This window comes from Astatotilapia calliptera, chromosome 17, assembly GCF_900246225.1.
Source record: "Astatotilapia calliptera chromosome 17, fAstCal1.2, whole genome shotgun sequence".
Taxonomy (NCBI): domain Eukaryota; kingdom Metazoa; phylum Chordata; class Actinopteri; order Cichliformes; family Cichlidae; genus Astatotilapia; species Astatotilapia calliptera.
Window position 1 is genome coordinate 24,865,668 of NC_039318.1, and position 25,897 is coordinate 24,891,564.

General features: G+C 42.0%; 1 protein-coding gene across 1 annotated transcript; it reads left to right on the plus strand.

The window, feature by feature from the left end:
- Window positions 1-1,991: 1,991 nt before the first annotated feature.
- LOC113009286 (lysine-specific demethylase 7B-like) lies at window positions 1,992-25,555 on the plus strand. Its single transcript, XM_026147497.1, has 18 exons — window positions 1,992-2,129; window positions 9,540-9,625; window positions 11,812-11,929; window positions 12,422-12,582; window positions 15,944-16,085; window positions 16,772-16,958; window positions 17,303-17,465; window positions 19,465-19,552; window positions 19,642-19,748; window positions 20,219-20,310; window positions 20,475-20,561; window positions 20,864-21,109; window positions 21,327-21,454; window positions 21,768-21,919; window positions 22,003-22,097; window positions 22,232-22,383; window positions 22,563-22,897; window positions 23,674-25,555. Exons 1-18 carry the CDS (start codon window positions 2,032-2,034, stop codon window positions 23,760-23,762), a joined length of 2,526 nt encoding a protein of 841 aa, XP_026003282.1. The 5' UTR covers window positions 1,992-2,031; the 3' UTR covers window positions 23,763-25,555.
- The last annotated feature ends 342 nt before the right edge of the window (window positions 25,556-25,897 follow it).

Here is a 25,897-nt window from a genome sequence, read left to right on the forward strand (position 1 = left end):
AGCACTGATAGTGATCTACTACAAACAAGGCTGTGATTATCATCCTGAAGACAAAGGGGATGTTTACACCTTGGTGCATGCTTAAAAATGCACAAAGAAGAAAAAAAATGGGCAGAGATTAGCAGATAACCTCACATGTGTCTTCTGTGCTGTGAGCACTCTGGAGCCTCTGCATGCACCAAGGCTGCTTGACTATGCAGAGTAGCACAGATGGGCGTGTGGGGGGATGGGTGCTGTCAGCTCACAGATCAAGCTGTGGGTCGGTGGTCCCATTGCTATTCACCACAAAGCACGTAGGGCATGTCAGACACGCTCCATGGAGACATACCAGGGCTGGATGTTGTGTTTTGATTTTTTATTTAAGATGCCTCTGAGCCGTCTGCCACCAGGCTGGAAAACGCCTTCTGAAGAGATCTTCACAGTGAAGACAGTGCAGGAAAGATAAAGACCGTGTGACACACTTACATTTTCTTGCCTTTGCAGCTCGTCAGCTGTGTTGTGGATTTACAGTTAAGTCAGTGTTGATAGCGCATATGCATTGATATAGGTATTTAATGCTATTTGCAATCAGAAAACACTTTTTATCCATGTATTGTGGACATTTTAATTGCATTATTTAAAGATGCAACACCCAGTATTGCACAAAATAACTCCCCCTACATTTAAATGCCTTATAAGTGGCTGTGCATCAATTAAGATATAAGCATGCTCTGTGAAGCTTTAAGGGTCAGACCATCAAGTGAAGATAACTTCTTTTACATGGTTCTGAATAGAAGAGAATAGCATTAATGTACAATAAGCTCCATGCCAACTGTGCAGGAAGTTATATGCTTTGTTTCATATAGGGGGTATTGTATTCTGTAAGAGGGCTGTTGTGATTTATACAACTGAAGATTGTCTTAAAGCTATCCAAACCTACCTGTCCCAAAAAGTAATTGACTGAGCCACACCCAGGCCTAATTACTGCCAGGCCTGTTGAATCAAGAAATCATGTAAATAAAACCTATCTGATGAAGGGAAGTAGGCTAAAAGATGTCAAAACGCAACACACCATTGCTGCGATCTAAATAAATTCAATAACAACTGGGAAACATAGTCATGGAAAGGGATACAAAGCCATTTCTAAGGCTTTGGGACCCTAGCGAAACACAGTGAGAGCCATTATGCACAAATGGAGAAAACTTGGAACAGTGGTGAAGCTTCCCCTGGAGTCACTAGGATGCCAAAATGACTCAAAGAGTGTATCAATGGCTCATCCAGGAGGTCCGAATAGAACCCAGAACACCATTTAAAGAAATGCAGACCTCACTTGATTCAGTTATGGACAGAGTTCATGATTCAACAATAAGAAAGAGACTGGGCAAAAATGGCATCCATGGGAGAGTTCCAAGGAGAAAACTACTGCTGAACAAAAAGAACACAAAGGCTCGTCTCACATTTGCCAAAAAAACAACAACAACATCTTGACAATCCCTGAGACTTTTGGGAAAATGTTCTGTGGCACAGCTACTTATTAGGTTTAGGCGGAGATTACTTTTTCACACAGCGCTAGGTAGATGTTTCCCTTAAAATGATCATATAAAAAACTTTATCTAAAATTAGAGTTTGTTTGATCTGAAATATTTAATATTTAAATAAAATCGGGAAGGTGAAGCTCAATAAACACAATGAATATATCCATATTAAAATGTAATACGACTAAAGAAACATCTTAATATGGTAAATTATTATGGAGATTATTTCATCAGAATAATTTAAATTACAGGCTGATTTTTCGCTTTTATCCGATTGTAGCATAACGCCTAAAACCAAGCCCTTTATGTCATTCCTTTGTTGGAAAAAAGTTTGCGTCTATTGTTGGTGTGCCCACACAACCAGATGGAAATGCATAATCTGGAAACTGACGTCAGAGGTGGGATTGCCTCAGAATGGCGGATTTCGTGCGTGCTCGGCTCTCCCCTCGGGTATTTCCGGATGTTGGGTTAAATCCCCGCCCGCTTCATTCCTGCGTTGTTTGGGGACAGTAGGAAGATGGCGGCGGCCCCGCTGTACTGTGTCTGCCGGCAGCCCTACGATGTGAGCCGGTTTATGATCGAGTGCGACATCTGTAAAGACTGGTTTCACGGCAGGTATGTAGTCTGCGACATCCTAAAGAGGTGTAGTTACATGGAGGCGAGAAACACGGTTTGTTTTTTAAGAAAAGGCGACGGTTCTCTGAGCGGTCTTGGCTAACTTAGCGTGCTAACCGTTAGCGGTGGGCGACGGGGGTTTTAAACCGTCTATTGACACGACTTTACGGGCGAAAGTGGGGTTCGCGCCCCTAAAAACAACATTAATGAACTCCATCGTGCCGCAGATAAGTTTAAACAAAACGACATGATCCAGCTCTTTGTAGTTATTATAATAATCAGCGGCATTTACTTAAATAGAGCCCAATAGAAAGTAGATCTTATAGCTGATGGTATACCGAGCTGTTTCAGTCAACACGGGTGATCAAAAGCGTACGTGACTACCTTTCCGTAGAGTTATTTAAAGGATAACTTTAATTTTGATGTCGCTGTGATTCAGTCGATTTAAATCCAGTTAAACCAGCCCTAGTGTACAAAGTGTGCCAGAGCTGGCAGGTTATTAAAGGTAACGGCAGCCTCGGGCGGCGTCTGAGTTGTATTTTAAACTTAATGATACAAGAAGATCTAATAAACAACTTCAACTTGTTTGGGCACAACCTGTACGTTAATTATATAGCAAGCTGGTAGTTTATATCTATTATTTAATACACATGAGCTTTGTTTTAAATGCTGGTTTGATATTGGTAGAAAGTAAGTGGGGGAAACGAGGAGATTGTTATGGTTTGGCTTTTGATTGACAGTTGGCGAAATTTAAATCCCCCACCCCCCTATTTAGAAAGAGGAGGCACATGGCCTCGGACCCCTAGTGGCAAGCAGGGGAATTATTTAAAGGTACCAAGCAGGCACGTGTCTGGGTTTTGTGTGTGTGTGTTGTATTTGTTTTGTTTTGGGGTTTGTTTTTTCTTTTCTATTGTGATTGCAGGTAGCAGATGTTTTTGTGATTCATGTGTAGATGTAGGTGGAAGCTGTTGAAATCTTGATGGGAATCTTAATGTTGTGTAATGTACATTGCCTAAAATGTACAAATTTCAGTCCACACCTAATATTGTGACGCACTGCTTGAGCATGAGATTTTCTCAGCATCCGACTTTCTTTCTTTTGCAGTTTTCTCTTGTTTTTTTAATGTGGCTCTAAGTCCATGGGCTGACCTAGGCAACTCTTCAAGTCAGCCTGTGTGGGTGCATTTCCACAGTGACTGCTTAGGAATACAATAATCTGGGTTTTGTTTTGTTTTTTTGGTTTTTAAGGTGGGGGGTTGCTCATGTTGAAATGACGGAAGCCATTGCGTAACCACCAAGTGTGCTGCCAAAAAACTCAGCAGCCAGGATTTGTGGTGTGTCAGCGCCAAAACAGACTAGCTGTGTGTCATCTGCCAGCAAGAAAAGGAACAAATGTTGGAGCTTCCCCCATTGATGACTAATAAGCAGATACACACCACACACGCACATACTCACAGCAAAGCTCCAAAAACGGCCACATTTCCAGCCTCTTTCCCACGAGGCAGGCCAGAAGGAAAGGGATATTCTCTGGCTGTGGGTGATGGCACGCCATTGGAGGGGAAAGCGGAGGAGCTCATTCTGCTAGTTCTTGTTGGTGTTTGTGTGGGAGACTTTTGTCTTGGTTGCTGGAGAGTGTCCTGTTTTCTATCACCTGTGTTTCAGTAAACAAAACAAGCTGTACTTTAATGTGGTAAGGCTGTCTGAATCAGTGTCACGGTTTATCAGCATCAGATTTGTAAAGAGTGAGGTTACAGGAAAGCTGAAAAAAAGTCCTGATAAACTCCCCCCATGTTTTCAGTAATCTCTTTATTACAGTTTAATGCAGTCATATTCATTTTTGTTTTTATTCAGTTGTGGTTCAGTTAGTTTCCACATTGTGTTTCTTATTCACTTCAGTTTTATTAGTTTATAGTATTTCTTTAATAATTCAAAATTTGTAATACTGCATTAAATCTACATTAACTACAGCATAGCCCTCTACTACTTCAGGAAAATAGTCAACATATTGCTTTGAGAGGAAGACAGAAATACTTTTTCCAGTTGGGAACAACTACTGCTTTGATGCTAAAGTGGAAATACCTCTTTGAGGCTAAAGTAGAATACTATTTTGTGAATAAAGTCAGATGCAATGATGAGAATAAAGTTGAAATACTACTCGAAGTAGCTTCAAGATGAAAATAAAATTACTACTTCGTGGAAAAAGTTGAATACTATTTCCAGAATAAAGTCAAGTACTGTTATGAGAACAAGATAGAAGTACTACTTCAAGAATAAAGTTGAATAATTATTATTTTTTACTTTAAAGTCATAATACTACTTTCAGAGTACTGGAAAGTACTATTTCCAGAATTAAGTGGAATTAGTGCTTAGATAATAAGGTAGATTGTGTAAAGTTAAAAATGACCACATTGTGTACATCTTCTCTTTTATGTGCTAAAAGAGAAATTTTGTCTTTTATTGTAACTGCTTCTAAAAATGGTACTTTAACCTCATGGGCCAACAGAATATTTTTTGGTGCCTATTAGATATTTGATAAATACTTTAATCTAAAAGTTATACATTGCCTACAGTGGTAGACTTACACCTGAATGAGAAAAAAGCATTTGAAAAAAATACAAAATGATTGTTTGCAGAAGAAATGTTCTGAGGGTCTCTGTTACTAATCTTCTGACCTCTTTGGTTTACTTTGCTGCCCCTTCAGGTTTTTGTCCTGACTATCTGCAGGGGTAACAGTGCCCTGAAGCAGTATAACCCACTATTATACCCTTTGGTTTAGATTTCAGGTGTAAGTCTGAGGGCCATTCATCATTTTGAGCCTCACCTGATTGCAAGACCTGCCTCTGTAAATGCCTCTGCTTCATGCGTTTCTTAGATGCAAATTTACATCAGTGTTATGGATGTAAATCCCCGGTAGGTCACATCAGATCACAGTGTAGGTGTCAGGCCCTCCGGTCTGCCCATTGTCTAATGTGCGTGTGGACAGTGGGGGCGATGATAGACCAGTGGTGCTCAATGAGATGGAGCGAATGACTGATGGGAGCTACGGCGAGCCAAGTTCAATGCGCGATCTGTCAATGTCGCACAGAGTGTGAGCACACTAAAGAGAGATGGATCACCTCTGTGGACAGCCTTTTTGGTGTTTACGCTAAGTGGAAGTGCCCCCCCCCCCTTTTTTTTTTAAACTACTGCTGTCTGTGATGTTTCAGATCATCTGTTTAGATGTCTGATAAGTTGATTGGCTGAAGTAAAGACAGCCTCATAGCTCTTATTTATATTCAGCTGACTCTCATTGGGGTGGAAATAACATTACATTTGGCTCAATCAAAGTCGATTAAGGGTCAAAAGCATCATGTATTGATTACTAGTCAGTTTGAATTATAACAGTAAAGAATATACCACACAGTTCAAATTAAAGGAAGTTTAGAAAACCACTTTAAATTACAATATCAAACTGATAGCTGATGTACCAAAATAATAGATCAATAATTTGTATGTTATGAACTGTGAATCTGCACAGCGAGTTCAGTCTGTGTTTGTTGTGTTGCGTCTTTCAGCAGCAAACACTCGTAAGACTGATGACTCGTTAGGTTTTAAATGGGGCTCAGCCATGTTGAAGACATGTGAAAACAGAGCCCCAGTGCTTGCGGGCCTCAGGGCAGCTCAACCTGCACTGAAAACAATTAAGTTGTTTAAAACTCCCAGGGGCTCCCTGACACCCTATAAACAACAAAGTGATCCTCTTTTTGTTGTTTACCAGCTGACTACAGAAAGCCCTGCTGTGTCCTTCAAACTGTAAACAATGCACGGGTGATATGTTGCTTTTATGCCTAGCTGGCTAAAATGATTTAACCCCTGAGGGCAGAATGACAGAGCCTTATCCATCTGTCAGACCTCAGTGGCTCTTACTGCTGTCCAAGTCCGGCTCTGTTTATGTAAGCCTTGCCTGAGCGCACTCGGACGAGTCAGGTGCTCCTCTGGGGCACATAAAGACAGCCAGGTGTGTTTAACTGCCCTCATATCCTCTCCATCTCCACCACCCATCCATTAGAGATCTGCCAGTTCCCTAATGTAGGTGTGTCGACACCCCATGCGGAGCGGTTATTTAGAGCTTAAAATAATGGCGATGCCAGCCTCCAGCCTTTGTGTTTCTGCACTGATCACTGAGGACAATGAACCCCCTCACAGTGCGTGGACTAATGAATAAACCCTCTCAGTTACACAGGAAGGAGGCCTTTGATGAGAGGAAGTGGAGGAGAGGGGCTGTTGATGGCGAGGGTTTAGCCAAGTACACACATCTCCGCTCATTCAGGAAGGGATGTTTAGCTCGGTAATCTGCTGCAGTGCTGTCAGAGGGCAGCTCTATCAGGGAATAAAGCAAGGTTTTGTGGGGTATCTGTGTTGCTCACCCTGGTTGTACTCTCTCTGACCTTTTTGTTGTCTTACAATGCATGATAACACTATCTTATGAGTTGAGATGACGTATGACTGAGCAGATGAGGTTCATGTCGGTTCAAGAGCTGTTTGCACACTCACCCCGCTTTGTGGTGAGTCATCAAGCCCGAGTAAGGCAGCAGGAAATACTTGGCCCCTTTCTTTTCTTTCCTCTCCCATTTTTACATTTGCTGTCTCAAGTCCACATAGACTCACAAGCTCGGGTTAAAGTGGTAATCATTACAGGTAACACGCGCGCTGAGTCAGGGTGGCGTATGTGGCACAGTGCCCTTATTTCCCACTGCGGTGTTATATAAAGGAAAGTAGCAAGAAGGTCACGTCAGCCCAGAGCACACGCTGTATTCACACGTCTCAGCGAACCCAGCGGCAGAGAGCTGTGACTCATGCTTTCCCCCAGCGAACGGCCACATGTTTGAACAAAGATTCCTGATACATGAGCTAGGCTTAGTCGCCAGCCAAACACTGTACACTGTTACTGCTAGTTATCCATTTACTCACGTGCAGGAGCAGGAGTGCTTCTCTCAGCTTTTTTTTTTTTGTCTTTTATGGATGTTGTAGGAGAGTGGAAAAGTAACTTTCAAAAGAGATAAATGTGAGTTCTTTACAGCTAAATGGATATTTAATTAGTTACTGTACTAATGCATTTGTTTGCCCTTATACCCAACCAACAACAGTTCAGATTTTGTGTGGTATGGTTGATATCCTGTTTGTGCACCAGGGTGATGTGGGGGGTGGCAGGCATTCACACAAGCTCACCATTTCCTGATGAGTTAATGGCCCTCTGCTTTATTTCCTTTACAGTTTTCCTGCAGTTCCTTGTAGATCAAAGCTGATAGCAGGCTTCGGTCAGCTCTATCCCCCCTGCAGGCTTTCACCTTTAAAAGCAAAGGTTATATCAGCAACAAACCTGTTTATAAACCTCTTTTTGCTGTGCTGCAGGAAGGGATTTTGTAGGCCAGTAATGAAGCTGGCGTCTGTCTGGTTCTCTCAAAAACAAAAACAAAAAAAAAGCAACAAGATTTCTTCATTTGTTTTTGGAGTACTGATCTCAGGGGAAGAGAATCTCCACAAATTGATGCCACGTGCAGTCAGAAGAAGTAAAACACTAATGTGGTTCTCAAACTGTGACACTATGGGCAAAATGTAGAAGGAAGCTAAATTTAAAACTAAACTGAAATTTACTTTGGTTACTTTTTTCAATGTTCACAGAAAACTGTGGGGGCATTGAGTCTAAGTTATTTGTTAGTTTCTAATTGCATCATTTGGGGGGGTTTGAATCTGAAATGTTATAGATTTGTGCTAACTTTCATCTAGTGGCTAATGGGCAGATTTATCAGCACTGGGTATCAGTGAAGAGGTCAGGTGCACACTAGTGACAGTAGTGATTAGTCATCTAGTCGACAAATTGCAGACAATCTTAGTTTGGATGGTGCAGGCTTCAGTGGCCTGAAGTTTAAGTGTTTGCTTTTCCGTGGATGACACAGTCCTGCTTGCTTCATTGATCACCAGCTCACACTTGGCTGATTTGGAGCTCAAAGCTAAACTGCCAGGGCTCTACTTCTAAGGCCACGATTCTCAGGCAGAAAAGGGTGGAGTCTACATGCTTGGTTGGTAATATGTTGTTGCCCCAAGTGAAGGAGTTTGAATTATGTTAGGGACTTCTCAACAAGTGAGGAAAGGAGGACACGGGAGGATTGTCAGATGTGTGCAGAGCTGAAAGCGAATGTGAGCAGTTGATTTACTGGTTGATCTGCAGTCCAACCGTTGCCTATTCCTCTTTAGAGCATTCGGGGTCTTCATTAGAAAGGTGATGACTTCAGTAGAGCCATTGCTCCTAAATATAAAAAGGGAACCAGCTGAGTCGGTTTGAGCGTCCAATAAGGATCCTGGGACTTTAAGGAACAAGGTGTTTCAAGCATGTTCAGCTGAAAGGAGATCACAGGGCAGACTGAAGACATGCAGGAGAGATTCCGTCCCTCGGATGGATGGGACTGCCTCTTTTGACCATCTGAAGAGTTGAAGGAGGTAGCTGGGTTGAGGGAGGTCTGGGTATCTCTGTTTAGGCTGCTGGCTCTGTGAGCCAGACCTGAATAAGTGGTAGAAAATGGATGGATGGTCATGTGAATTAGGATAGTTCAGTTTTAGTTTGTACTTTTTGGCTTATCACACTATACACATTGTCCACAATCCGAACAAAGTTGCTGTTCAACCCATGCTGCTCCAGTATGCAACCCAGGAATGCATGTGAGTTGGTTCCTGTGGCTTGGCTGTTGCAGGATACTCAGGGGTAGTAGCAGCATGAGTGACACCGCTGTACTGCAGCTCCTCTTGATAAATGCGCTGCAAATTATATGATGAGAAGAGGCCAGATCATTCAGCTTGTTTTTAAAAAAATAATAATAATAATAATGAAGCCATAACTGTGAAATGATAGAACATTTGTTGGAGGGGAAAAAAATAAAACTGCTATCTTTGGTCTCCTGACCTAAGTGTGCGCTGCTTTTTCCTCTTTCTTTTTATCTTTGACCTGTGACCCCTGGCATCTCTGCTTGAAACACACACAGCATTTGACAGGAGTTTGGGAGCGTTTCATCTGCTTTAGCTTGTCCAGGTCAGATAAAGATTGTGGTGTCCTCGTTTCATTTCTGAACGGGCTTGTAAAGCAGTAGACCTGTTCCACTCATTTCAGTTAGATTGAAAGTGGTTTATATGCCACCATTTACAGGATAAGTTATCTGAAGGAACTTTAAAGTATAAGGAAAGACCATATATATTGTAAATGCAATGAATGTCTTCAGCTGGTAGGGTTTATTATTACATACATACATTATTATAGTAAATGCTTTGTATATGTTTGGGCAAAATCTTGTGATGGCGTGTTTTCTTTTCCTGGCAATTTAAAAACGGTATAAACCTCTGTAGGGGACTTGCCCTAACTCTGTATCTCATTTCTTTCCAGCTGTGTACAGGTAGAAGAGCACCATGCTGTGGATATTGATGTTTACCACTGTCCCAACTGTGATGTCGTACACGGACCCTCCCTGAGTGAGTCTTTGCTGCTTCCTGAAGCCATTTTTTCTCTCTCACGCACACACTCACACACACTGCAGTCCTGAACTTTTCTAGACACCTTGGTGCATGCAACCTGGCAGTTTCATAGTGCATAGTCCATTTAATGTCAGATTGCAGCAAATATCTCAGTAAATATTAGTGTGCATTTACTACTTATGAATAGTTGTTTTGTGCACGCTAGGGCTCTAGACTAACTTTTTGCAACGGTTGCACTGGTGCGCCTAAGAAACCACCAGCACAAAAGTTGGGAGCACCCAAATTTTTCAACCGCATAGCTTAACACCGCTGTTTTACATGTGCATTTTTTTTTTTTTGGTGGTGGTAGTGGTGGGGGGTTTTGCTGTCTATACAGACAATATTGATTTGTAAATGATTAACTACCAATCTTGTGCTTAAAGTGCTTTGGCACTCTTTGGCAATATTGTAGAAAATGTTAAACTTAATCATCATCTTGGCCTCCTCTGACGACCTGGTTGCTGCTGCATGCCGCTGAAAGGCAGTGGGGAGAGGGGACACTTGGGCAGTGCATTTATCGCAGCATATAATGTGTTTTCTGGATACACTGTGCTTTTTCAAAGTTCAGAGGTTGATGGCTCCGTGTCAGAGCACTGGCTATGAATTTCAGATGGATCAGGCCTTAACTTAACCAAAAAGTTATAAATAGTTCTTTTCATCCTTTCTTATTACCCACAGCTACATCCACTTCTGTCAGGCCTAGGCTACTCACTAGGGCTGGGCATCATCACTGATTTCTATAATCCATTTGATTTCGATTCACTTTTGCCTCAGACTGTCAGAAATATTATAATTCTCATCATTTATCAGTACTGACACTTATGAGACTTCATCAGAATTGTGAGCATCACAGCAGATGCCTTTGTGTCAAACTGAGAAAAAAACACAGAAAAACATGAAGGAGATTTTCCTGGCCTGGCTTTTTATAGCAGATAACCTTAAAAATATTCTGCAATATTGTATAATTTTAAAAAGTTTAAATATTTTCAGTATTGAACAGCAGAAAATAGGCTTTCTTGTCTGAGGTCATTTAAGTAAAGAAAAGAAAAGAAAGAAAGAGTGCTGTAAATAACGGTATATTGGTGGGTAAGAAGCGAATGAATAATGCAGAAAACAGAGATCTGAGATGGGAAACTGTTCTTGAAGTGCACACAGAGAGAGAGAGAGAGAGCTGTGCATAAAGTGTGATTTTTTTATTTTATTTTTTTTTTTAAATCGCGGTGGAAGCAAAACAGCAAAGAGGGAATTCATATTCATATTTAAAAGTCGATTCAGGATTTAATGAATTGATATCGCTTTATTCAAGCTCACCCCTCTCTATCCACTTGCACTTTCAAACGTACATGACCAATCAGAGAGGTACCGCCCCTGACTGTCTCTGCTTGGTTTAGACCACGATATGGGCATGATATGTTGTTGTTGACCACACGGAGACTTTCCGAGTTGCAGAGACTTTTTTTTTATTTTTAATTTTTTTACTCGAACAGTTGGTTGCACCGGTGTGACCTAAGATTTTTTTTTAGTCGCACCACTGAAAAATCTGGTCGCATTTGCGACCAATTTGGTCGCACTCTAGAGCCCTGGCACCCTCTTGCATCTGTTATCTTGGCAGCTCTGAAGCCTAAACAGTAAAGTGTTTCCATTAGCCAGTATATCTGAAGCAAACTATTTCCTGATGTGTGCTACATGTGAGAAAGCACAACAGCGGAAAGTATGACCTAATTCTTTGAGGTGCATGTGTGAAAACAGCACCATACTCTGATTCTCTGCCTTGTCTCACCCATGTCTCTATATGCTGGACAGTCCCGGGGGGAAGGCCGCTCTCTGCAGTGTTAGTCGAGTCAGATTTTTTTTTTTTTTTGGTTAAGGGGGGGAGGGGAATAGGTTAACCTTTGACAACCCTGAGGGCAGACATTAAGAAGCTAATTGAATGGTGCTGTAAACCCTCCACTTTGATTGGACAAACCCCTCGATATCCACCCCTGGGCACAGGGGCTGAGTAGTGAATTAATGTGCTTGTGACAAGTGATTGTGATCTGCATAATTTACAATGTTGTTGTGTGAAGGTGCTTCAAGAGGGCATTATTATATTAGGACGAGACAGCCCAGTGAAACTCAAACCTACTTTTTTTTGTTTTCTGCAGTGAAAAAGCGCAACAACTGGCACAGGCATGACTACACAGAGCCAGACGATGGATCGAAGCCGGTGCAGGCTGGCACCTCAGTGTTTATCAAGGAGCTCCAAAACAGGACATTCCCCAGGTAGATATCAACACCCCCCCCCCCCCCCCCCTCCCCAAAGAGCCACACTTTTAAAACTCTAAAGGCCTTGCCTAGTGGAATATTTTATTCAGGTAAACTAAAAGTGCGATTTTCTGATTTGTGAATCATGTCTACTTTTGAAGGCTCAAAATTGGGCTCCTGTAAAGTTGTCTATGCAGTTAAAGGCTTAAGTAAGGCTTTGCATTAGAAAGTTACAAAGGAAAAGAGAAAAACTGCAAATGTATGAGAATTTGTTTGTGTTTTTTCCAGTTCTCTCTTTCATTTTGGAAATGTTTTTTCTCATACTTAATCCTTCTGACCAACTGGATTGTTTTTCTAATTTGCTGAAAAAACTCGAAATTCTTAACTTAATGCTCATACAGGTTAAAGTGGATTTAGGAGAAGACATAAATATGTACACGCTAAAACCATTATGGTTTTATTTTGAGAACACTGGCAGCTTGAATTAACTTATTACAATCTGGTTTTCAGTGCCGAGGAGATTCTGATACGGATGAAGGGTGAGCTGGTGACTACCAGGTACTTGGAGAGGCAAGGCTTCAACTACCCCATAGCAGTCACCGAAATGGAGGGTCTGGGTCTGAAACTACCCCCCTCTACTTTTTCTGTCAAAGATGTGGAGCAGTATGTGGGTAAGAAAACTTGGCTTTGTTGTCACATGTATGTATGTAATTTACAACAAAACATTAGTGTTTATTGTCTGGGAAGGATGTGACTTCTGTGATTGGACTACACAGCATCATTGGAAGCTGCTTAAAAGCTAATGAAATAACGCTACACCAGCCAGCTAAGTGGCCATTGCTGAGCAGGCGCCATCTGTGTGTGTCAATATGAACCAGTTTCCAGGTTCATGGGTTTTAACCCACTTATCAGGCATCAGACGATGGCTGAATGCGTTCTAAATGAGCGACGGCTAAGCTTTCACTGCCCTCTCCATGACCACTGCACTTCCTTACCGAAACAGCCTGCTACTTCCCAGCTCCTATTACAAGCCCATTACCAAGCCCACCAGTGTTTTTATAATTAAGTTCAGATTACAGACTCCCTTTCTCACGTTATCTCTCTCTCCCATGCCCTATTGAGCATTAAGCCAAGGCACAGGTGTTGTGACTGGGGTCTGAGTGTGGGATTACAGTTCTTCCAGTTTGAAGACAATGGGACAACTGGAGTAAACGCCGATGCTGTCGAGCATTTCTGCTGCCAGCTCGGTGTGTGGTCAAAGATTGGTCAAAAAGTTCTACACATGATGGAAAGTCTTTAAATTGACCTATTTATTGTTTTCAATCCGAACTATATATTGTGTGTATATATACTGTAATGAATGGAAACCAGGGCGAGGTGCCCTTGCTAGGAAGGAGTAAGGGTTCAGTCAGTAAACCTAATTATTCTTAATTTATTTAATTACCAACAAGTATTCACTCATCTCTGGACACAGGCTCTGGTTGCCTAGGTTACCTTGTTATGCATTTATTAACTTGTTATGTGCCAATCACTGGTATCAAATGCTTGCTCCGAAGTTGAGTGAAGTTTGTCTTGGCGTTGGCCCGCTCTGTGTTTTTCCTGTTTTTGGCTGTAGTTGTCGAATGTTTTTAACTTTCTCTGGTTTCCGTTTCTCTGTAAATCACTTCCTGTGTAGACGCAGCCTAAGATGTTACAATGCGACCCACCGTTAGCAACCCTCTCTCTTTCTGTGAGGGGAAGAATGCAGATGACAGCTGCAGAGACCAGCCTCTAGACCGCTTGAGTACTTTGATGTAGAAAATTAGGTTTAATGCCAGCTGTTTCAGAGTAAACTGGCATGTAAACTTTCAACTGAAGGATGACAGCCGATGTTGGCAAGGGCATTACAGTTAATTAAAACCAAAATAAAGGCTCAAACTGGGTGTGAAAAAATATTTTGCTTGATGAACATCAGCAAACTGACTGAAATTTTAAAAAAATGAGAAAATGTCTTTAGTTTTTGTCTCTGTTTGATGGAATTTGTTAGCACAGTCTGCCTGATGAACATTGTTATTTGTGTACAGAGACCCTGACAAATAACTTCTCATTTATAATAATAAAAATGCCAAACCTGAAACTATCGATTCTTCAATTTTTTTCCACTTACCCATTTCAGGGCTGTAGCAGGAGCTGGAGCATGTCCCAGCTGTCATAGGAACTGAACTAATATTGAAGCTAATAAAACTAAACACAAATGAGCAAAGCCACTTGAGAAGCTAACTACACTGAGACCCTGTCCACATTAGAAAGGTGTCTTGGAGAAGTTGGTTTTTGAATGCGTTTTGGTCTTTCATTCACACATGAAAAGCATTTTAGGTCACAGACATTGGAGATTTTGAAAAACTCCTTCCAGGGCAAAGCTTTTTAGAAATGGTTTGAGGTTTTACATGAAACTATGCAAAACCTGACAAAGAAACCAGAAAGGGAAAACCAAGTTTGTATTGCACCATCAAAGTTGTCTTGATGCTTGTTATTGACTAATCAGATCACATTGACTGGCTTAAACTAATATTAATATGAGTTTTCCTTATGACACTTAGCACAAAATGGGTGGATACCAAATTAAACTCAGCTCAACTTTGAGGTCACCTGTTAAAGCACCCAACTGGTGCTTTGAGGAAGAATAAAGGTTGCTGTTGACAGGCAATGGCTTATTACCAGCACTTTATTAAAAGTATATATTTTTTTTAAAGCCCGATTCACAAAAACCTATTATAGAAGGAGCTATTCCAGTCCCTCATCCCAGTATTTAATATAACAAACCCTGCCGTGCATGTTCATAGTTACAATCATGTTCATTCCTACAAAACGGTCAAAAATAAAGTAGGATTCATCTTTTGATTTCAGTGTTGAGTTAATTATTTTTACAGCATTTTGCTCCCAAAACGTTTGATTCATGAGGAAATAATTGTTTTACATTAAAATTAATGCAGTGAGTAACAAGTTTCTGGTTCCTGTCTGATGACAAAGACATATTTGCAACAATTATCTCAGTTAATTGGCTCTTTAACATAACTGGGTGTCGTCATATATCATTGTCTTTATGGTGGGATGTCGGTTAGATTGAGTGTCTCTCGAGCTGGCTCAGTGGTGCTTTAGTTTGTTGACATTAATAAAAAAAAAAAAACTAAATAAAAACATTGAATTGGGTTTGTGAACCCAGTGCTCGAGCTCGGCGTTGCAGGGTTTCCAGGCAGCTTTGTCTCGCACTGTGTGACTGACTGCTTTTCACTCCACCTGTTCTCTGTCATCAGACGCTGGCCAGCTGGGCCTTTAGAGGAGAGAGTGTGTGTGTGTGTGTGTGTGTGTGTGTGTGTGTGTGTGTGTGTGTGTGTGTGTGTGTGTGTGTGTGTGTGTGTGTGCGCACACACAAGTATGCACAGGGGTAATAAAAAAGGTGTGTGGGAGGGGAGTGGGGAAAATACAACCACCAGCTGTCTTGCTACACACTGCACCCCAGTCTTACTTCCGGCCCTGCGTGTCACTGCGTGTGATTTGTAGCCTCCCAACTGTGAGCTGTTTGCTGTTTGCTCTCTCTTTGACTTTTTTCTCTTTTCCTTTTTAGCATCTGTTTTCTATCCCATGAGTAAACACACACATGCACACACAGCTTTTGCACACTTTTTCTCACATCTACAGACATATTTCCTTATATGCTTGAGATCTCCCACGCACACACAGCTATTAAACGTAGCAGCCCTCTCACCTCCACCCACTCCCCTTCCTCTGGGACTGGTGGTCTGGACAGATTGACAGATTGTCTCGCTTGCATCCCCTACAACCCCTCCCCATGCTGCCATATTAATGCCAGTTTTCCTCAGGGGTTGATCTCTAAAAGCACATGAGGATGCCAGCAGGCTGCTGACCCCTCTGAACCCCATCACCTACTCTGCAGTCATTTAAAAAGTTTGAAGATTTTCATTCAGGAGTCTGTGACTGCAGAACATCTAATCTGATATTGCACAAACTAAAAGGCACTTCATTCCCATCTAGGTGGTAACAAAGTCATCGACGTGATAGATGTGGCACGGCAGGCGGACAGCAAGATGAAGCTCAGCGAGTTTATCAAGTATTTCACCAATCCCCATCGACCCAAAGTCCTCAACCTCATCAGCCTGGAGTTCTCTGACACGAAGTAAGCCATGCTGCAGGTCCGTCACTGTGATTTAAAAGCGAAAAAGGAATAAGTATCTTCAAGAGTCAGCAAACTAGGTTTGACAAAACTTCCAGATGTATTTTTTACCAAGGCCATCTATATCAATGTAAAGTTGAATGGAAGCTTCCAGCTGATTTAATAGTTGCCTGAGTTAATAGAAAGAAATGGAACAACATTCGATTTAAAGTCCTTCTGATGTAGCCAAAGCTGTTTTCACACGTGCACTTTAGACAGATTTGTGAGAATCAGGTTGGGATATTTTGCTCAGTTTCTCTTTAAGTGTAGCACACAACAAAACAGGCATTTGCACTACTGGGAGTACTGTGAAGGTGAGGGAGCATGTAGCATGCTGGAGGCTCCTTATATGATGACAGCTTGATAACGATGAATGCCGAGAATATTATTCTGCTTTGTTCTAACACTGGTGCAGTCTGACATCGTATGGACTTTGCACTATAGGCACCTAGCAGGTTAAAGACCAGCTACCATCAGATCTGATTGTGCTGGACGTTTACAGTCTCACCTCAGTGACTTGTTATTCTGTTGAGGGTAGAGTCGAGTCTCTCTACAGTATTGGATGTGGTTGAGATTAAATCAGGGACCTACAGATATGTTTTTAAAACTTTCCTAAGCTCAGTGTGCTGCATGATTCTGATCACCCGCAGGATGGCAAAGCTGGTGGAGGTTCCTGACGTGGCTCAGACGTTGTCCTGGGTTGAGAACTACTGGCCAGACGACTCCTTCTTCCCTAAACCCTTTGTCCAGAAGTACTGCCTTATGGGGGTCAAAGACAGCTACACAGATTTCCACATAGACTTTGGAGGCACCTCTGTCTGGTATCATGTTCTCTGGGTGAGTGTGTGGATTTAAAGAGCTTTTTTTTTTTTTTTCCTCCTTTAAAGAGAGGAACATGCCACCCTGATGTTCATCAAGCTCAGGGATTCAGTGTTTCTTTAAATACTGAGGTTTTTAGGTCAGACTAGCACTCTCTGAAGGGTCACCTTGCTTCTCACATCCAGTTAATTCATAAAACAGCCAGCAGCACTCATCATGATGGTCTCACCCCCTCGCTTCTGAAAACTACAGCTAACTTTAATTTGTGATTGAATGAGGGGCGGGTGTTTAGTAGAGCAGTGCCGTCACATTCACAAGTTTAACCTCTCGTTACCTTAAATACCTTTTCTTTTGATTTTCAGGGTGAGAAAGTCTTCTACTTGATCAAGCCCACCCTCACCAATCTTGCACTATATGAGGCATGGAGCTCCTCGCCCAATCAGAGCGAAGTGTTCTTTGGGGACAAAGTGGATAAGTGTTACAAGTGTATTGTACCCCAAGGAACCACGCTGCTCATCCCTACAGGTCAGTGAGGTGTTTTAATGTCACATTTGATAAGTAAAGGACTTTAAGTGTACTTTCAAAACTTTCTTAAGGTCAGTTTGAACTGGGAACCTCCTGAGAAACTCTGTATTTCTATCACAGGAACTATGTAGCACATTAAGCTCCAGGGAGATTATTTTACCCCACAAAAAGTCCCACCTGACAGGGGTTGTACTTTCAGAAAGTACAACAGTTGGTTGTTGGTTGGCAAACAGTTGGAAAGTTGTAACCTCGCCATCTTCTGGATGTTCAAGAACTGTTTGATAGAAGTGACGATTGTGATAAATGATGGTTTATGTTCAGGCTATGATCCGTGAGCATGGCAGTTATGTAGACCTCTAGGTATTGGACGTATGAAGAAATCAAATTTGGATAACTGGCAGCTTATCATCTGTACTTTACTAATTGTCACGATTAGCTCAAAAAGTCAGCTATGATATGTTTTATGATGAGATGAGCAATGTTATTGTTATTATAGGGCATGTTACAGCACTATAACATCCACTCTTTAAAGATAATGTATTTATGAAAAAAAGGATGCAAGCACAGTTGACTGACTGGTAAAACATGCAGGTCAGCACGAGTGCAGAGCTCAAATGATTTGGACAAATGTATTCATAGCTTATTTGTAATATTACACGTGGGTTTAAAATCAGCTCAGCCTTTCGTGCTCAGTCACGTCCGCTATCCTGACACACCTTTTTGAAAGGGATCTTTGGTCGGTACACCAGGATGTGATTGAGAGCTTTCACACCAGCCTAAACAAACATCACTGACCAGACAAACACACACACACACACATTTTAGTTGAACCAAACTAAACACACTAGTCATCAAAGTACTTTTAAAGTCTTGGATAATGGTGTGTGGTTTCCAAGCACAATAAATTCCACACTCTCAGACGTGCAGCTGTTTGTGTCGCTGATGTTAAATCATTGTTTCTGGTGACTGCCTGACAGTTTTGCGCCAGCTTTGCTGACCTGCCTGTTTTTTGTTTTGTTTTTTTCCCCATGTGCATTTAAAAGTGAAAAATAATCATGATTCCCATGGATGCTGCCAGGAAAATACAGGCTCCTTTAAGGTCCTCTATTATTGCCAAAGGAAAATAACAGAGAGGGAAATTCTTCCTGAGCAACAACCCAAACAGTTCTTAATGATCATAATTACAGGGAAAAATGAAGAGAGACAGAGCTCCTATGTCATATGATGAAAGTAGCACTGAGGCGTTTTACTACACGTGACTATGCAGCCTTGTGGTGGCGCTGCTGATGTTGCATTAAGAAGGTAGAAAGATGTTTTGATGTCATGTCACTAACTGAGCATGACACCAAAGCATGCTTTGATTCGCTGAAGTGAAGCTAATGGATCCAGTCATACCATTATTTGTCCATCAGTCTCTCAATGGACTTTTTAAGCCCATAGAGCTCCTTCACCCTTGCCCCCCTACGGCACACGGAGAGACAAAGCTCAGTTCAGCCCGTCAACTGCTGGATGTCCTCAATCAGTCTTCCAGCCATGCTTTCTCAGAAAGCTCAAGCAGCATTGTGAAAGAGAGCTTTTGGCAGAAAGGCTGTGGAGAGGTGGGAATTAAGCTGGGGTCAGGAAGCACAGTAGGTCAGTCAAGCGTATTATCAGGCCTGTCTGTCAGCCTCTGTCAGCCCCCCCCCCCAAAAGAATCTGTTTTCTCCTACTTTGTGTTGTATTAGGAGCACTGTTTATCTGGGGTGGAAGCCGTTATTGACAGCATTATCTCCTGCTGCTGAGTGTGACTGTGCCTCAGCAGGATAAAAAAGTTTCTTGCAGTCTTGTTGTCACGAATTTTGTTTTCTGCATGTTGAGAAAATATGATTAAGCGAAGTATAAATCCCTATTTCCTCAGGTATTCATGTGTAATTTCTCTGCCCCACCCTAAGAATGTTATCATTCTAAGCCAGAGAGTAGATAAGCTGAGTAAACGTCTGTGCTCTGCTGCCCTCTGCAGGCTGGATCCACGCTGTTCTCACCTCTCAGGATTGCATGGCATTCGGAGGGAACTTCCTTCACAACCTCAATATTGGCATGCAGCTCAGGTAAACCACTCGCCTGCCACTGGTGTGGCATCTTGATTTTTGTGTGTTTTCTAGAGACTTTAGCACTTAACGTTTGGTTCGCGTTGTAGGTGTTATGAGATGGAGCGTCGTCTGAAAACCCCAGACCTCTTTAAGTTTCCCTATTTTGAGGCCATTTGTTGGTATGTGGCAAAGAACCTCCTGGAAATGCTAAAAGGTGAGAGTCTAAAACTCAAAACCACAAGCCACAGAGATGTGTATAAGAGCTGTCGCAACATAACATTTTGACATAAAAATTCAAAACATTTGGCAAGAAAATAATGGTGTCAGTAAGATTTATTTATGGGTCTTTCCATGAAAAATCAATGAGTTCCTCCCACCTGACCCCTCAGAATTAGTATATTTAATGAAGTCGTGCAAAATTTTACCTGCATATGACAGTAAATTTCAGGGTTGCAAGTCCTTTAATACATAGTGGAGGGTCAAAGTGTGACGTGTTTTGTTTTGTTTTTTTTCCCCACTATTTTTGATCCCTCAAAACTTAAAAACACAAAATATCCACAGGAAATTTCCATTGCTGAACACCACTTTTAATGCTACCTTTTTGGAAATCCATTACTGTTTTAAAAGGTTTGAAGCTTTCTCGCTTAAAACTCGTGACAGTTTTCCCTTCTTTGATTTTGTCAGAGCTTCGAGAGGACAACTGTCCTCCACCGACCTACCTAGTGGATGGAGTCAAGGCTTTAATCAGTGCACTGAAGACTTGGTTGAAAAGAGAGGTGAGAAATTCTGCCTGATTACACCTCACATGTCTGCAGTCCACATGGTTCTTGTGACACAGGAGTCACCGGAGGCATCCACATTTAGTCTTATCTGTCAGCAGCAGGCGGCAGATTCTCTGCTCACTCCTCTGTTTTGAATGTAAACTGTTGCGGCTTTGCAGGTGAACGAACCCACCAGCGAGGTACCAGACAATATCAGGCCGAACCATCTCATTAAAGAACTGACCAAGGAAATCCGCTACCTAGAGGTGAGGAGCTTTTTAGACTTCATGCAAATGGTGGTGTCAGCTGGGAGAAAAGCTGACGCTCTTTTGGTATTGTCAGTGATTAATAAAAGTGACCCACATTTTAGACATATACAAGCTGTAATCTCAGTGTTTACATCATTAATTTGCACCATTTCTTGACCCTTTACAGTTTTACATGTGCTTTATCTGTACATCTTATTAAATTAAAAAAAAATGATCATTTGATTCTGTAGGTTTTGTTTTTATTTTTTGCACATTGTAACAACCTTCAATGCATGATTTATTTTACATTTATTTTCTAGGAGGAACCAGTGGGTGGTAGCAAGCTAGTGAAATCTCAGGGAAGTGGAGTACCTTCGGGATCAAACGGCTGCCTGTCCACTCGAGCTACGGTGGAGAGGCTGTGCCAGGCACGGCGAGCTCGAAGGGCCGCCAGGCAACTGAGGGAGCAGGAGCGCCATGCGCCCAAGCTACCCACTAACCTGGACATCTTAGAGCAGCACACCAGGGATGTGCTGAAGAGGCTGGAGGTCGGGCCACTGGAGGAGGTGAGCTTCAAGGAGCAAACATTCAGAATGTGTGTTTAATCTACATTAAAGGAAGAAACCAAAATGCCGTTAGTTAGGCCAAAAGGTGCACTATGTACTTATTATTGTAGTTGGAGTCTTCACTTAAATGCAGCTTTGCACCGATTAAAGCTTTTTGTAAATGCTTCTGTGTGTGTTGTTGATGACTGATACAATACTTTTAATATTCTGTATCCAGGATCCTGCGTTTGGTGCCAAGGTTCACGCAAAGTTCAACAAAGTGTCAACTGCATCTGCAGCTGCTGCTGCAGAGTCTTTGGAAGACAACCACATACGGCTAATGCTGGTCAACGGAAGAATCATCAGGTGGGGGAGCAAAGTGAATCAGTGTGCAGAGCCAGTCAAACTAGTACTTTTGTTTTGGTGACAAACTCCAGAAACCAACATAAAACCACTTTGGTGAATAAAAAAATAACATGAAGTAAAAATGAATTTAGAAAGGTTTACTAGTCAGCAACAGAAACTATGAATTTGTTAATCTACAAAGCCTGTTCTTCTGAGCTGTGAGGCAGCCGTCAGGAGATGAGGAGTCCAATTTATTTTCCTCTTCTTGTTTATTACAATATAAATTAGTCACCTGCTCTGCATGTTAACATGAACTTTATATTTGTGTGTGCAGAGATTTGAGACGACCGGGAAGCAGCAGCCCTGTAAAGTCCGAAGATGAGGGACTGTCTGTTGGCCCACCCAAGGGTTGCATGGACGTGAAGTTTGAGAGGATGTATGACAGTCAGGAACAGCACAGCACAGCTGAGAAATCCGCACTCCTCAGTAAGTCTTCAGTGAATATTAAACCAACAGACGATTGTAGCCATGCAAGCATTTAGCTGACGATGTGTTCCTTTGTGTCTCAGGAGATCTGGAGAGGATGAAGACTGAACTCGGGGAAGAAGTCTCAGGACACTCCAGTGTGTCAGATGTCGAGTCAGACAGCGACTTTCCCACAGAGGTAAACGATGTGCAGGATTTATACAAACACAGCCGGTTTAAGAGCTCAGTGTTTCTGAACAGAGTGTACTTTGGGTAATCATTTTTTACGCTGTCTTCTGAGGCATGTTTTTGAAATTTCTCTGTCCAATGTAGCATAAAGAGTCATCGTCGTCATCATCTTCTGACGAAGACTCGGAGAGCTCCCAGGATGAAGAGGACGAGGATGAGCAGCAGACAGGCTCAGGGCACATAAAGCTGGACCAGTCTGGCGAGAAACTCAGGCACAAACACAAACCACTCAAACGGTGAGGAAACAGATCAAGGCAGGCCTGTGACCAGTACTATTATGCTTCTTCAAATATTCTGATTATCCGTGGGCCGTTTAACCAAATAAATAAATAAAACAAAATCCTTGAAAGGCCCCCGTGAACACGGCGCCATCGGGGCACCTTTTTTAAAAATGAGTCTCGTCTTCCTCCTACAGAGAATGTCCTACCTCACCCAGCACAGCAGAGGCCATTCAGGGGATGCTGTCTATGGCTGGTCTGCTGTGCTCCTCCAAGTCGGAGACGGCAGACTCGCTCCAGGAGTCCTGGTGGCCCAGCCCGCTGGAACAGGCGCAGCACCAGCGCCGACTGCAGGGGGACAAGAGCCCGATAGACAGCCAGGGAAACAGCAGCAGCGAAGCCTGGGACAATCAAGGGCTCCCCAGCCCAGAGATGGACTACCAATACTGTGACCCCTCAATGTCTCCACCTCTGCACCCCTCCAAGAGGCATGCCCCGAACCCTCCACCAATCAGCAATCAGGCCACAAAAGGTTTGAAATGTGACTTTTATCATTTCTGCTTGTTAATATGCAGAAAAATGGAGAAGCTGTTTCAGTCCACACTAACTGGCACAGAAGATAAAGCATGGTTCAATACGGAATGTGCAGGATGTGGGAATTAGCTCTCTGATTAGCTCTCTGATTAGCTCTCTGACAGTGGGAGAGGTGGTATTCAGTGTTTAAAAACTGTTTAAAATTAAATAGAAAGTACAGAAAAAAACCTTTCCAAAATAAAGCTGATCAAAGATCAGGACAAATTTTAACCAGGACTTAACTGTCGTGCAAGAAGTGTTAGTATATTTTATTTCGATTAATGTATACTTTAATTTCCCCACGGGGATCAATACTCTCTACATTTAACCCATTCACTCAGTGAAGCAGTGGGCAGCCGTGTGTAGGGACGGTACCTTGCTCAGGGGTACCTCAGGGTAGCCGTTCAGTGGATTTGAACCCTCAACCTTCCGATCATGGGGCCACCACGCTACCTACTGAGCTATCCCTGCCCCATTATCAGGTTTTATTTCATTTTTGCTGTTTGACAATGTTTAGTTTAATTTGTATTAGTTTCTTTAATTATTGTAATATAAAGTAGGTGCTTTCTTTGGTGTCAGGGGCCCGTTTTAAGGGCCACTTATGGTTATCATCATGATTAGGCCACTTGATGGATTATTTGTCAGATTTGTGAGAAGATAGTTAGTTGAAATGTTACTCACTATTTGATGTTACTATATAAATCCCGCTAATATTTTCATTTTTCTCTTTTTTAGGCAAACGGCCCAAAAAAGGCATGGCCACAGCCAAGCAGAGACTGGGGAAGATCCTGAAGCTCAGCAGACACAACCGCGTCTTCGTGTAACCCTCCCAGACATTGAAAGAAGGGCGAGGAGTCAGGAGCAGGGGGAGAGAAGAAGATAGTTTTGTGTATTTTTTACCAGACAGTTAAAATATATCGGGGGGAGGGTGGATGAAACAAAAAAGAAATGAAATCACATGGACACTGCCTGGAGATGAAACAAATCTTTGATACGTAAAACACGCTCACTGTGCATGCTTAGGAGACAGGGTATCGGATTGGAAACGAGCAAGCGCACGACTTTACCACAAGCACACTAAAGACAAAAACATGAAAGGAGCATGTTGCTGCAGGGAACGGTGGACTTGAAGCTCCTGTGGGCATTTTGGACGGACAAAAAAAGAGATGTTGGTGGGGGCGGGAGGAGAGGGTGAGGCGGCAAGACGTCCACTGCTTCTGATGCCAAGATCACCTGCGTCACATTTGCTAGTATTTCCCCCTTCTGCTGATCACCCCTCCACCTCTCCCCTGGCCTAATTTTTATTTTTTTTATATATATATATATATAATTTTTTTTTTATTTTTTATTCGTGACAAACTGAACAGGACGAAGGGTCTGTTTACCTGGATGGGTGGAGGTGAAACGCGGTGCTAAAAGAGGAGGTGGTGAAACTGAAATTTCAAAATGGTGCTTATTTGTTTGTACGTCTCTCCACTCTCTCATGCTTGTGTCCCACCCTTCCTCTTTATCTCAATCACACCAGCAATAACTTTTTTTTTTTTAAGGAGAGAGGTAAGGGCGAGAGGCAGCACTTTGGTGCGTTTCTTCTGCTCGCAGAATTTTAACAGGTGTAAAACTGCACCTAGTGTTGGAGGTGGGGGTGGAGTCACTCAAAATGCTGCCTCTCTGTGAATTTGTTTTCCCATAGGAATTACAAGTCGTCACCTCTGAAACGACTCTGGCTTAATTTATTTCGCGTTTTATGTGATTTTTTTTTTATTGTTTTTATGGATTCTGAATTATTTATTAATTGAACAGAGGTAATGATTTTATTATATTTTCACCCTAAAAACCTCAGTGAGCCTGAGGGTGTTTCTCCCCCCCCTTTGTAGGGAGGTTTTTTTTTTTTTTTAACCTTTTAAAAAATTTTTGTAAATGTGGATGTTTTTAGAGTTCATGTGATCATCTGTTGAGTAGCTACCCATCTTTCCCTTCCCAGCTGAGTAGAGCCTGTGTCGATCCTCGTCCTCTTTGTTCCTGTAGAGGTTTTTTTGGTTTGTTTATGGGCTATGTGCGGATAGTCTAGGTTAAGAAACTTCCATATCTACTCCTGAGCTTTCTCTACTTAGTGCCACACCGTTTAGCAAAAAAAACAAAACAACAGGTATTCTGAGCCACTGTGGTTGATCCAAAGTAGATGATGTATTAAAAGGTCAGCGATTGAGGAACTGACATGTGGATGATTGAGGCTTTTTCTTTTCTTTAATGTGAGGTGTGTGTGTGCAGTTCTTCACTCTCAGGGAATGATGCCATGGACATAACCTTCGATTAACCACCAGCCACACATCATGGATGCAGACACTCATAACTTCTTATTTCAGTGTTTTTCAGTTTTTATAGCTCAAAAAAAAAAAAAAAAACAGGTCAGATTTAACAGTCATTGTATCTTTAGGCTACTTTTACCCATTTGGTGTTACTCCCACTCACTGCCTCCAAACACGTGTTCAGCTCATTGTTTAAGTGGAAAGACACCCTAGTTTAAGTTGACTCTGCACCCATGTAGCTTTAAGAGCGCCCTCTGAACAGTGTGAGCCTTCCTCAGGTGAGTGATGAGATCCAAAACACAGAATTAACATTAAAAACAAAAAAAAACAAAAAACTGTTTCCTTTGTACCCCTCCTTTTTCTTTTACACTACACTTTAATCTTTGAAGTCTTTGCATGTTAACTCACAGAATAAAAACACGAACTGGCCCGCAGGCAGGGTTTGTAATAAGCTGTAGTATTTGTCCCCCTCACTCTCCTTGAAATGCAGCTCTCAGCTTTTTTTTTTTTTTTTTAATATGTGTTGGTTCTTGCAATGGTTTTTTCCAGATTTAAATGGCTTATGATTTGAAATATACAAACACTGGCTAACTGTGACACTGTTAATGCATTTCAGAAATTGCGTGTAAATAAATAAAAGTAATGAAATGACA